The 12,412-nt window shown below is 42.2% G+C and overlaps 1 protein-coding gene across 1 annotated transcript; it reads right to left on the reverse strand.

Moving 5' to 3' along the window:
* Positions 1–830: 830 nt before the first annotated feature.
* Positions 831–2,791, reverse strand: LOC141551897 (growth/differentiation factor 15-like). The gene is made up of 2 exons (XM_074284077.1): positions 2,439–2,791; positions 831–1,841 (listed from the first exon to the last, which is right to left on the reverse strand). The coding sequence occupies exons 1-2, from the start codon at positions 2,776–2,778 to the stop codon at positions 1,120–1,122; spliced, it is 1,062 nt and encodes a 353-aa protein (XP_074140178.1). The 5' UTR covers positions 2,779–2,791; the 3' UTR covers positions 831–1,119.
* Between the last annotated feature and the right edge of the window lie 9,621 nt (positions 2,792–12,412).

Here is a 12,412-nt window from a genome sequence, read left to right on the forward strand (position 1 = left end):
TATCAGAATGCCCAGTGTCTGTTCCCACTCTCAATGTTCTGACTCTGTCCCTGCCTTGGTCTACCCCATAGCTGAGTCATGTGTGTATACATGTCATTGAGAACTCACATTGACCTCTTCATACTTTGAGAATAGAGTCCATCCCGTCAATCAAACTCTCCAATGAATAGAATGTTGGGAGCTCTCTGACCTCTATCTTACCTCCGTTTCTCTGGCCTTACATTTGCCTTCTAGCTCCCAGGTAGATAAATCAGTGGACTCCCTCGTGGAAGTTGTATTACAAAACCCGGGTGGATTAAACTTGCTGTTCATGAAGCAAGAGGGATTGTGTATAAGGTGTTGGGAGAAACTTGTTGCTTCTATGCAAATCGGTCAGGTGTCATTAGGGAATCGCTCCTCTCCTTGCTAATGAGTCACAACTATGAACATAAAAAGGGGGAGTGAAATGGACAAAAGACTGGCCCCTTCATCCCTGGGTCAAGGGGCCCCAGACTTATAGGAAAATGTTGCTTAAACTAAATTAAGGGAAGTGTTATGTTAAGACAGAATGCTTGCCTAACAATGTCTGATAACCCTGATCTATTTTTTGCTAATCTATGTCAACATTTGCCCCTACATCCTGTAAGCTCCCTTTTCTCTTGAGAATTCGAGTCACTGTTGTAATCGCAAGGCAGAACAAGAATTGCTTATAAGTCTGTCTCTACTTGGGTTGGGGACGGAACTTGATCCAGAGATCCATCCCGGCAGGTGAATAAATTGCTCTCTAAATTGCAAACATCTTGGCTGTCCTGAATTTTATTGCCTGTGCTATTTCAATACAAATACCCCACTCCAACTCCCTTAGCCCTAGTAAATTATCAATAAATTCGCCTCTGTAAATATGGTTGATTTTCCCAAGAAAGGGAGGCAGAAAACAGATCACATCGTGGGCCACGTTCAGCTCCATGCTTTGGCCATAACCACAGAGGCGCCCACGGGGCCTCCCAACCCTGTAGTTCAGTCGCTCGGGATTCGCGGTCTAGAGATCGGCTGGGAATGTCTAGGAGGCTGGGCAGCCGGATCCCCGCCCTTCTCCCGCCGCCAGCAGCAGGTCCCTTCCACCGCGCAGGTGCGGCTGGCTCAGGCGCAGTGGCAGTCCGTGGGGAGCAGGTCTTCGTAGGGCGTGAACGCGATCAGCCCATCACTGCCGTAGTGCATGAGCACCATGGGCTCGTAGGCAGAGGGGACGCAACAGAATGGGCCCACCGAGGCGGGGGAGACGCGGTGCAGGCGCTCCTTGAGCTGCGCGTGCATGCTGGCCGGCCGGTAGCCCTGCGGGCACGAGCCCTCGCAGAAGCGCATCTCGAACTCGCGCGGCGCCAGCACCCAGCTGTCCCAGCCGATCTCTTTGAAGGACACGCGCTGGGAGCGGAGGCAGCAGCGATTCTCGCCTCCCTCTCCGCACGCTTTGTCGGGCCCCGGCGCTCGCGCCCGCCGGGACGCGTTACGGGGAAGCTCTTGGAGCTCCACGCGCAGGCTGGCGCGCGGGCCCGGGGACTGGCGGAGCAGCTCCCGGCTCGCGTTGGGGGGCAAAGCCAGGGGCAGCCGCAGCAGGAGAGCCGGAGCCGGACGGCGCCGGAGCCAGCGCTGCAGGGGCCGCGTCAGGTCAAGCATCAGGCTCGGGGGCGCAGCATCCAACCACGAGGTGGCCCGCTCCTTCGGGGTCAGCGGGGAGGGTGGCTGCAGAAACAGGCGCAGCTGGGCACGTAGTACCCGCGGCTCCCCCGGCTCCCCCTCAATCAGAGCCTCGAGGTGGAGGAGCAGGTGGATGCGCACGTCGGGGGCGTCCTGCCTGAGCTCCACTGTAGACAGAGGGAAGAGAAGGGAAAGGTGTGAAGAGCGCATCCATCCGCCCCAGGCCGCGCTCGCTCCAGTCACTCCCCCATCTAAAAAGTATCAGAACCTAGATTGGGCTTCCAGTTCCGCGTCCGGCTCCTAGAAAAGCTCCTCCCCCCGCCCCCAATACTTCCATAAAACAGGTAGAGATCGCTCTTGTGGCTTTATTCGGTGAGCCTGGGGTCTCAGAGGCATCTGGGCGGGTAGCATTTATCCGGGCTCTGATCGCTTCTCCTTACTCGGGCCCCGGTGCCCTCGTGCCATTGGCACTCTGAGCTTCCCTATGGTGCCCAGGAGCTGGGAGCAGAGATGCGACGGCACTAACCGCGGAAGTTAGGAGCCCTGGCTTTTAGTGCAGGCTTTGATGCTAAGTAGCGGAAGGCGGGCAATCTCCTTCCCTCTTTGTCCTCATAAAAATTAAACAAAGACTACCTGTCATTCAAGGGCTTTAAGCTCTCTCCCAGTGCAGTGCTTCTGCGTTCTACCTCATAAACTCCCGGTTCTACCCTTTTGTGCGCTTTCTAGTCTAGACTCGGTAAGTTCGGGACCGGCAGGTCGCTTACATTTAGGCATCAGGATCCGGACCTTGGGGACTCTAGGGGAACTCGAGCTCCGGCCCGAGCTTGCAGCCTCCAGGCTCTGGTTCGTCCGCAGCTGGCTCAGTGCCTCCTCATATCGGCGCTGCAGCCTCCGGACCTCCGCGGAGCTGAGAAGCTGCGGGCGCACGTCCGGGGGCGCGGAGAGCCGGAGCCGGCTCAGGATGGCGCTGCGAACGGCTTCTAACTGCTCGCTGCCCTCCCGGTCCCCAGGCTCAGCTGCCCCGGACGGAGGCGGCAGCAGCAGCAGCGGGAGCAGCAGAAGCAGCGACAGCAGCCCGCGGGGGCGCAGAGAGAGCCTGAGCATGGCGGAGACCGGACAGCTGCGGGGCAGAATGAATGAACCTGACCCGGCTTGTCCTTATATTGGGCTGGACTTTGACGCCCCCGCGCCCAGGTCAGGTTCTCCGCCCCCGCCTCTGCTGGAGAGTAAACAAAACAGTTTTCCGGCTTTGTCCGGAGAGAAAGGGGGGCGGGGGAGTGGCAAGGAAGCTGGTCTGGGGGAAGACAAAGTGGCCCGAAACGTTCTAGTGACTTCCCTTTGGACTCTTCTCCCCCCCTCCTTACATCTCTCCTCCCACTTACCTGCTCCCTTCCCTTCTCTCCCAGATATTACAAGAGGCTGAATCTTGAAGATCGTTAGAACACAGGATGCAAGGACTTGAGCCCCGAGGATCCCAACAGAGACCTTCTCTTTATATTACAGTGAAGAGACTTTCCCGAATTAGGCAGTCAGTGGGTTGGTTTTCTTTGGGGGAGAAGGGGAGGGGAGCTTGACATCGGCCCTGGGAGAAAGAAACATAGATTTGAAATAGCACAGGGACCTCAGAGGCCCACTAGGCCAAAGCTCTCATTTTATGGATGAGGAAACTGAGATCCAAGAGATTTGCCCAAAGTCCCACAATTAGTTAAATATCAACAGTGAAATTTGTTTGTAGGATCACAGATTTAGAATTTGAAAAGTTCTCAAAAGTTTTCTGGCCCATTCTACAAAAGAGAGAATTGAGGCCCAGGGAGACTGAATAACTCTCCCAGTAGAAAGCATCAGAAGCAGGATTTGAATTCAGGTCATCTGACTTCTGGGTCAATGTTCTTTCCACAGCACCACTGGGAACATTCACACTTTAGCCAAGAGAAAACAAATAGTTGGCACAGATCAAGGGGGAAAGGAAGGCTTATGGGCATGTTTTCCTTCCAAGATCACAAGAGGATCAGATCCTGTAGTCTTTGAGTCCTGTCTTCCCTGACCCTCCTCCACTGTTAGTCTCTTTTCCTGCTCAAAGGCAATGTCTCCCAGTTTGATTGGGAAATGACCAGTTGGCTTTTGAAGGGCAAACCTCCATCTAGCTTATCCTGAGAAAGGGTGAAGTGGAGAAAAGGAGTGGAGAAAGAGAGAGAGGAGAAAAGGAGGCATATCTGTGCACAGTGCTTAGAAGGGTCTGATAAGGAAACTCAGAAGCAGAGCACTGAAGCTGGAAGAAAATCTGGAATATGAAACACTTGAGTAGGAAATGCCTTTGTAACTTGGAATGGCAGAGGAAGAAGGGAGGTTCTCAGAATACGTTAATGTCTGAGTTAGAAGAAATCACAGAACACAGCCTGGCAGAGCTGAAAAGAACCCTGAGACATTGAATATAGGAGCTGGAAGAAATTTTAGAACCTAAATGGAATATATGAACTGGAAATGACTGTTATAAAGATTTAAGAATTTCAGGGAGGGGCAGCTAGGTGGCGCAGTGGATAGAGCAACAGCCTTGAATTCAGGAGGACCCAAGTTCATATCTGGTCTCAGATACTTAACACTTCCTAGCTGTGTGACCCTGGGCAAGTCACTTAACCCCAGCATCCAAAAAAAAAAAAAAAAAAAAATTTCAGGGTTGGAACCTTAGAACACAGGATGTCAAGTTTGGGAGGGATTCTAGGATTTGATATCAGATGAGGAAGTCACCTTAGATCATGGAATGTCAAGGAATTATAGGGCTTTACCTGCCTGGGTAGAAAAGGACTTGGGGGGGGGCAGTTGATCAGGGAGGAGAAGTGATGGGGAACTCTTCCTTTTACCAATGCAATTCAGCAACTGTCCTGTCTTTAAAGTCTTAGAAAATTACCTGTGGACAGGAAGGCAGAAATAGTAAATGCTTTCTTCTCAGATCACAATGCAATAAAAACTACATTCAACAAGAAGTTAGGGGTAAATAGACCAAAAAGTAATTGGAAACTAATTAATCTCATCTTAAAGAATGATTGAGAAAAAAAAGAAGAAGAATGATTGGGTGAAACAGCAAATTATAGAAACAATAATTTCACCCAAGATAATGACAACAATGAGACATCATACCAAATTTGTGGGATGCAGCTAAAGTGGTAATAAGGGGAAATTTTATATCTTTAGAGGCTTACTTGAATAAAATAGAGAAAGAGAAGATCATTAAATTGGGCCTGCAACTTAAAAAGCTAGAAAAAGACCAAATTAAAAACCCCCAACCAACTGCTAAACTTGAAATTCTAAAATTAAAAGGAGAAATCAATAATATTGAAAGAAAAAAAAATATTGAATTAATGAATAAAACTAAGAGTTGGTTTTATGAAAAAGCCAATAAAATAGATAAACCTTTGGTAAATCTGATCAGAAAAAGGAAAGAGGAAAATCAAATCTGATCAGAAAAAGGAAAGAGGAAAATCAAATTGTTAGTCTTAAAAATGAAAAGAGGGATCTTTCCACCAATGAAGAGGAAATTAGAGCAATAATAAGGAGTTACTTTGCCCAACTTTATGCCAATAAATTTGATAACTTAAGTGAAATGGATGACTAGCTCCAAAAATATAGGCTTCCCAGATTAACAGAGGAGGAAGTAAATTACTTTAATAGTCCCATTTCAGAAAAAGAAATAGAACAAGCTATTAATCAACTCCCTAAGAAAAAATCCCCAGGACCAGATAGATTTACAGGTGAATTTTTCCAAACATTTAAAGAACAATTAGCCCCGATATCATATAAACTATTTGTAAAAATATGGAATGAAGGAGTCCTACCAAACTCCTTTTATGACACAGACATGGTACTGATACGTAAACCAGGTAGGTTGAAAACTGAGAAAGAAAACTATAGACCAATCTCCTTAATGAATATTGATGCTAAAATCTTAAATAAGGGGCAGCTAGGTGGCGCAGTGGATAGAGCACCAACCTTGAATTCAGGAGGACCCGAGTTCAAATCTGGTCTCAGACACTTAACAGTTCCTAGCTGTGTAACCCTGGGCAAGTCACGTAACCCCAGCCTCAAAAAAAAAAAAAAATCTCAAATAAGATATTAGCAAAAAGACTTCAGAAAATCATCCCCAGGATAATACACAATGATCAAGTAGGATTTATAACAGGAATGCAGGACTGGTTTAATATTAGGAAAACTATTAGTATAATTAACCATATTAATAATCAAATTAACAAAAACATATGATCATCTCAATAGATGCAGAAAAAGCATTTGAAAAATACAACATCCATTCCTAATAAAAACACTTGCGAGTATAGGAATAAATGGACTATTCCTTAAAATAGTCAGGAGCATATATTTAAAACTATCAGTAAGCATAATATGCAATAGAAATAAACTGCAACCTTTCCCAGTAAGATCAGGAGTGAAACAAGGTTGCCCACTATCACCATTACTATTCAATATTGTATTAGAAATACTAGCCTCGGCAATAAGAGTCGAGAAAGAGATTAAAGGAATAAGTGTAGGAAATGAGGAAATCAGACTATCACTCTTTGCAGATGATATGATGGTATACTTAGAGAACCCCAAAGACTCTGCTAAAAAGCTATTACATCAAATTAAAAAGCTTTTGTACAAACAAAACTAATGCAAACAAGATTAGAAGGGAAGTAACAAATTGGGAAAATATTTTTATAGTTAAAGGATCTGATAAAGGCCTCATTTCCAAAATATAGAGAACTGACTCTAATTTATAAGAAATCAAGCCATTCTCCAATTGATAAATGGTCAAAGGATATGAACAGACAATTTTCATATGATGAAATTGAAATTATTTCCACTCATATGAAAGAATGTTCCAAATCACTATTGACCAGAGAAATGCAAATTAAGAAAACTCTGAAATACACTACACACCTATCAGGTTGGCTAAGATGACAGGAAAAAATAATGATGAATGTTGGAGGGGATGTAGGAAAACTGGGACACTGATGCATTGTTGGTGGAGTTGTGAAAGAATCCAACCATTCTGGAGAGCAATTTGGAACTTTGCCCAAAAAGTTATCAAAATGTGTATACCCTTTGACCCAGCAGTGCTACTACTGGGCCCAAGGAAATACTAAAGAAGGGAAAGGGACCTGTATGTGCCAAAGTGTTTGTGGCAGCCCTTTTTGTAGTGGCTAGAAACTGGAAAATGAATGGATGTCCATCAATTGGAGAATGGTTGGGTAAATTATGGTATATGAAGGTTATGGAATATTATTGTTCTGTAAGAAATGATCAACAGGAAGAATGTAGAGAGGCTTGGAGAGACTTACCTCAACTGAAGCTGAGTGAAACGAGCAGAGAACTAGGAGATCATTATACACTTCAACAATTATACTGTATGAGGATGTATTCTGATTGAAGTGGATATCTTCAACATAGAGAAGATCTAATTCAGTTCCAGTTGATCAATAATGGACAGAAACAGCTACACCCAGAGAAGGAACACTGGGAATTGAGTGTAAACTGTTTGCACTATTTTCTTTCTACCCAGGTTACTTTTACCTTCAGAATCCAATTCTTATCGTGCAACAAGAAATTTGGTTTTACACACATATATTGCATCTAAGATATACTGTAACACATTTAACATGTATGGAATTGCCTGTCATCTAGGGGAGGGAATAGAGGGAGGGAGGGAGGGGAAAATTTGGAAAAGAAGTGAATACAAGGGATAATGTTGTAAAAAAAAAAAAAATTACCCATGCATATGTACTGTCAAAAAAATTATAATTATAAAATTAATTACTATGTACTTTACATAGTAATTTAAGTACTTAATTTACATTAAGTACTATGTACTTTTTGTACATAGAATAAAAAAAGAAAAGAAAAGAAAATTACCTGTGGGGAAATCATTATATACTTCAACAACAATACTATATGATGATCAAGTCTGATGGCCCTCTTCAACAATGAGATGAACCAAATCAGTTTCAAAAGAGCAGTAATTGGACCAGTTATACCCAGCAAAAGAACTCTGGGAGATGACTATGAACCACTACATAGAATTCCCAATCTGTATGTATGTATGTTATGTAACTACTTTCTTTTGTATTGGCAATTCACCACTTTTGTGTGATTTTTTTTTTAATTTTTATTTTATTTTATAATTATAACATTTTTTGACAGTACATATGCATGGGTAATTTTTTACAACATTATCCCTTGCACTTACTTCTATTCAGATTTTTTCCCTTCCTCCCCCAACCCCCTCCCCCAGATGGCAAGCAGTCTTATATATGTTAAATATATTACAGTATATTTTAGATACAATATATGTGTGTAGAACCGAATTTTTTGTTGCACAGGAAGAATTGGATTCAGAAGGTAAAAATAACAGTTTACATTCATTTCCCAGTGTTCCTTTTCTGGATGTAGCTGGTTCTGTCCATCATTAATCAATTGGAATTGGATTAGCTCTTCTCTATGTTGAAGAAATCCACTTCCATCAGCATACATCCTCGTACAGTATCATTGTTGAAGTGTATAATGATCTTCTGGTTCTGCTCGTTTCACTCAGCATCAGTTGATGTAAGTCTCTCCAAGCCTCTCTGTATTTCTCCTGTTGGTCATTTCTTATAGAACAATAATATTCCATAACATTCATATACCATAGTTTACCCAACCATTCTCCAATTGATGGACATCCATTCATCTTCCAGCTTCTAGCCACTATGAAAAGGGCTGCCACAAACATTTTGGCACATACAGGACCCTTTCCCTTCTTTAGTAGTTCCTTGGGGTATAAGCCCAGTAGTAGTATGGCTGGGTCAAAGGCTATGTACATTTTGATAACTTTTGGGGCATAATTCCAGATTGCTCTCCAGAATGGTTGGATTCTTTCACAACTCCACCAACAATGCATCAGTGTCCCAGTTTTCCCACAGCCCCTCCAACCTTCATCATTATTTGTTCCTGTCATCTTAGCCAATCTGACAGGTGTGTAATGATACCTCAGAGTTGTCTTAATTTGCATTTCTCTGATCAATAGTGATTTGGAACACTCTTTCATATGAGTGGAAATAGTTTTAATTTCATCATCTGAAAATTGTCTGTTCATATCCTTTGACCATTTATCAATTGGAGAATGGCTTGATTTCTTATAAATTAAAGTCAATTCTCTGTATATTTTGGAGATGAGGCCTTTATCAGAACCTTTAACTGTAAAATTTTTTTCCCAATTTGTTACTTCCCTTCTAATCTTGTTTGCATTAGTTTTGTTTGTGCAGAAACTTTTTAATTTGGTGTAATCAAAATGTTCTATTTTGTGATCAATAATGGTCTCTAGTTCTCCCTTGGACACAAACTCCTTCCTCCTCCACAAGTCTGAGAGGTAAACCATCCCATGTTCCTCCAATTTATTTATGATTTCGTTCTTTATGCCTAAATCTTGGACACATTTTGATCTAATCTTAGTATGTGGTGTTAAATGTGGGTCCATGCCTAGTTTCTGCCATACTAATTTCCAGTTTTCCCAGCAGTTTTTGTCAAATAATGAATTCTTATCCCAAAATTTGGGATCTTTGGGTTTGTCAAAGATTAGATTGCTATTTTTATTCACTATCTTGCCCTGTGAACCTAACCTATGCCACTGATCAACTAGTCTATTTCTTAGCCAATACCAAATGGTTTTGGTGACTGTTGCTTTATAATATAGCTTTAAATCAGGTACACTTAGACCACCTTCCTCTGACTTTTTTTTCATTAGTTCCCTTGCAATTCTTGACCTTTTATTCTTCCATATGAATTTTGTTGTTATTTTTTCTAGGTCATTAAAATAGTTTCTTGGGAGTCTGATTGGTATAGCACTAAATAAATAGATTAGTTTGGGGAGTATTGTCATCTTTATTATATTCGCTCGGCCTATCCAAGAACACTGAATGTCTTTCCAATTATTTAAATCTGACTTTATTTTTGTGGCAAGTGTTTTGTAATTTTGCTCACATAATTCCTGACTCTCCTTTGGTAGATATATTCCCAAATATTTTATACTATCGACTGTTATTTTGAATGGAATTTCTCTTTGTATCTCTTGCTGTTGGATTGTGTTGGTAATGTATAAAAATCCTGAGGATTTATGTGGATTTATTTTGTATCCTGTTGTGTGATTTTAATAAAAAGATTCCAACAGCCTAAGGTGGGAAGACAGTGGGAAAGGCAGAAGGCAGAAGGCTGCAAAGATGTCACATGGCAAAAGTTAGATAGAGTTAAGGGCATTTAGAGAAAACTGCCATTGAGTAGAGTTAGTGTCACCAGTTACAGACAGTGAGTTATAGAGCAATAAAGCTGTCAGATCCTGCACAGAAGCCATTAGCTGAAAGCTGAGAGCAACCAGCCGTTGATCAGAGGTGGAGTTGGGATTCCAGCTACTCTTAAGGAAGTTTAGTTAGAGACCGGCCTTCCCGATCTTTAGTGCTGTTTGGTTATGAAAAGACTTGACTTGTCTCCTTGTAAATGCTTTGGCCAATATGAAATGAACATGAGGAAGGAAAAGATAATATCTCCCAGGACACACACAGTCAGAGGGATAATAGGATATGGTGTAAGATGAGGAAGAGACCTTAGACTTAGAATATTTGGACTGGACTTCACCTACCTGGGTAAGAAAGGTTTGTACTGGGGGGCAGCTGAGGAGAAGAAGAGAAGTGGTAGGGAACTATTCCCTTTACTACTGCAGTTCAGCAACTATTCTGTCATTTAGATTCTTAGAAAATTACCTGCGGGCACTGAGAGGTTAAGTCACTGGGTCAGAGTCACCCAGACAGGACTGGTTAAAGCTAGATCTTTCTGATTTGGGACAGATTTCTATTATACTTTAGCTTTTAAATTGTGATTTATAGCTTAATATTAGGATTATGAAATTATGATTTATTATCAGTAAATGTTTGATTTGTACATCTTATTTTATATACTATATATACCCAAGGTTTTGTAAAAATTTCTTGGGTAAAAACATAGAATCTGGAATTTCAGAATTGTTAAGGATCTTAGAACATGGAACATACCATAATAGCTGAGAGGGATCTTAGAATATAGAATTTCAGAACTAGAAGGAAGCTTAGAAAATAATTTCAGAGCTGGAAAATCCTATAATTTAATATGTCAAGAGTGGAAAGGCACAATGGCAAAAAATATTACAGCAGAACATAGAACATAGAATGGCAAGCTGGAAAATAATTGAATTTTCAGAATGTCAACAGAAACGAATAATAGTATGTAGAATGGCATCTAGAATATCAAATCTAGAAGGGATCATGTGACCATTAAATTGAAGATGGTGGAACCATAATAGAGGTGATCAAAGAGAAATCAACTGATCCAAGATTACATAGACTGAGAAATGTAAATGTATATTTTTGATGAGTTTAGGAACATCAGGCTCCCTCATGTCATGCTTTGGGAGTAGGGACTTACTGGTTGATTTTTGTCTCCATGAGCAATGCTAGACACAGCATCAGGCACATAACTAGTAACTTACTACATAATTTTTGAATTGAAAGAAGCCAGGGTATTATAGATAGAAGCCTATCCCAAATCAGAAAGATCAGGCTCTGACTGGTCCTGGCAGGATGACTTAACTCTAGCTATTAACCAAGAATATCCATCCCAAATACTAGCACCCCAAAGTACGAGGGTGATTGTATCACTCCATCTCTACCTGTAGCATTGTAGTCTTGGACACCTTTTATTTCTCAGAAGACAGGAACAGTGCTCTATACGAAGTCCAATTGTCCACATTTGCAGGCTGCAAACACCAAAGCAGTCCATCTACAGAAGCTGATAGAATGGTAGAGCAGACCCAGAATAAGGAGTGATTCATCAGAGCAGCAAAAGTAGTAGATCACTCTTCATCTGGAAAAAGAAACACTAGAGAATTCATAATTGGCCATACAGAAAGCATATATGTCCTGCTTAAAAGGGATTGACTCGGAGAAGCCATGCATACTTGAACGTTTAAAAGACATGCATTTATGACCCAAGGAATCACTGTCAAATTCTGTTCTAAACCTGCTCCCCAAGGTGCTAGTAAACTAAGCCACCAAATGTGAGGAGCTCTCATTGTCCAGGGTCACTCCAACTGGCAAGCTAGTAAGGTACAAAGTCCCATTAGTATATTATCTTGGGTGTCCACCTTAGGCTTTTTCAGGGCATCCTGTAAGGAAGAAGAAAAAACATAATAAATTTGGAGTCCCATTGGTTGTGGCTTTCAAACCAGCTTTGAGCAAACCATTATAATGTTCATTCATATATCAGCAGCCTTTGGATTATAAGGGACATTAAATTGGAATTGTACATACAGAGCTACAATCCAGTCTCCATTTTCATAACCAGAAAAATGGGTTCCCCTATCGCTTTCAATAGCTTGTGGCCAGAGCACACTCTGGGACTCATAGGCTGCAAGAGGTGAGAATGAGCAGCTCTTTTTGGAGCTCCGAATCACCTGCATCTCTTTCACCGGAAAGCAGCACTGGCCTGCTACTGCCACCCTCCCACAGGGATGAAATTGGCCTTTGTCAAGTAGCTTTGAGACTACTTTCTAAATTAGACTTCCTATAACAAAAACAGCATGGTGGGAGACTGGTCCTTAATGACCATAGAGCAGGAGCAGTATTGAAAATCAGAAGTTTGGTCAGCCTGAGTTATCTGAACCATTGAAATGAAAAACAGAGAGAACTGG

Source organism: Sminthopsis crassicaudata, chromosome 1 (genome assembly GCF_048593235.1).
Source record: "Sminthopsis crassicaudata isolate SCR6 chromosome 1, ASM4859323v1, whole genome shotgun sequence".
NCBI lineage: Eukaryota > Metazoa > Chordata > Mammalia > Dasyuromorphia > Dasyuridae > Sminthopsis > Sminthopsis crassicaudata.

Coding starts and splice junctions, on each gene's coding strand:
- LOC141551897 (XM_074284077.1), bottom strand. CDS start 2,778: ATGCTCAGGCTCTCTCTGCGCCCCCGCGGGCTGCTGTCGCTGCTTCTG. Junction 1,842..2,438: donor CCGGATCCTGATGCCTAAAT/GTAAGCGACCTG, acceptor CTCTGTCTACAG/TGGAGCTCAGGCAGGACGCC.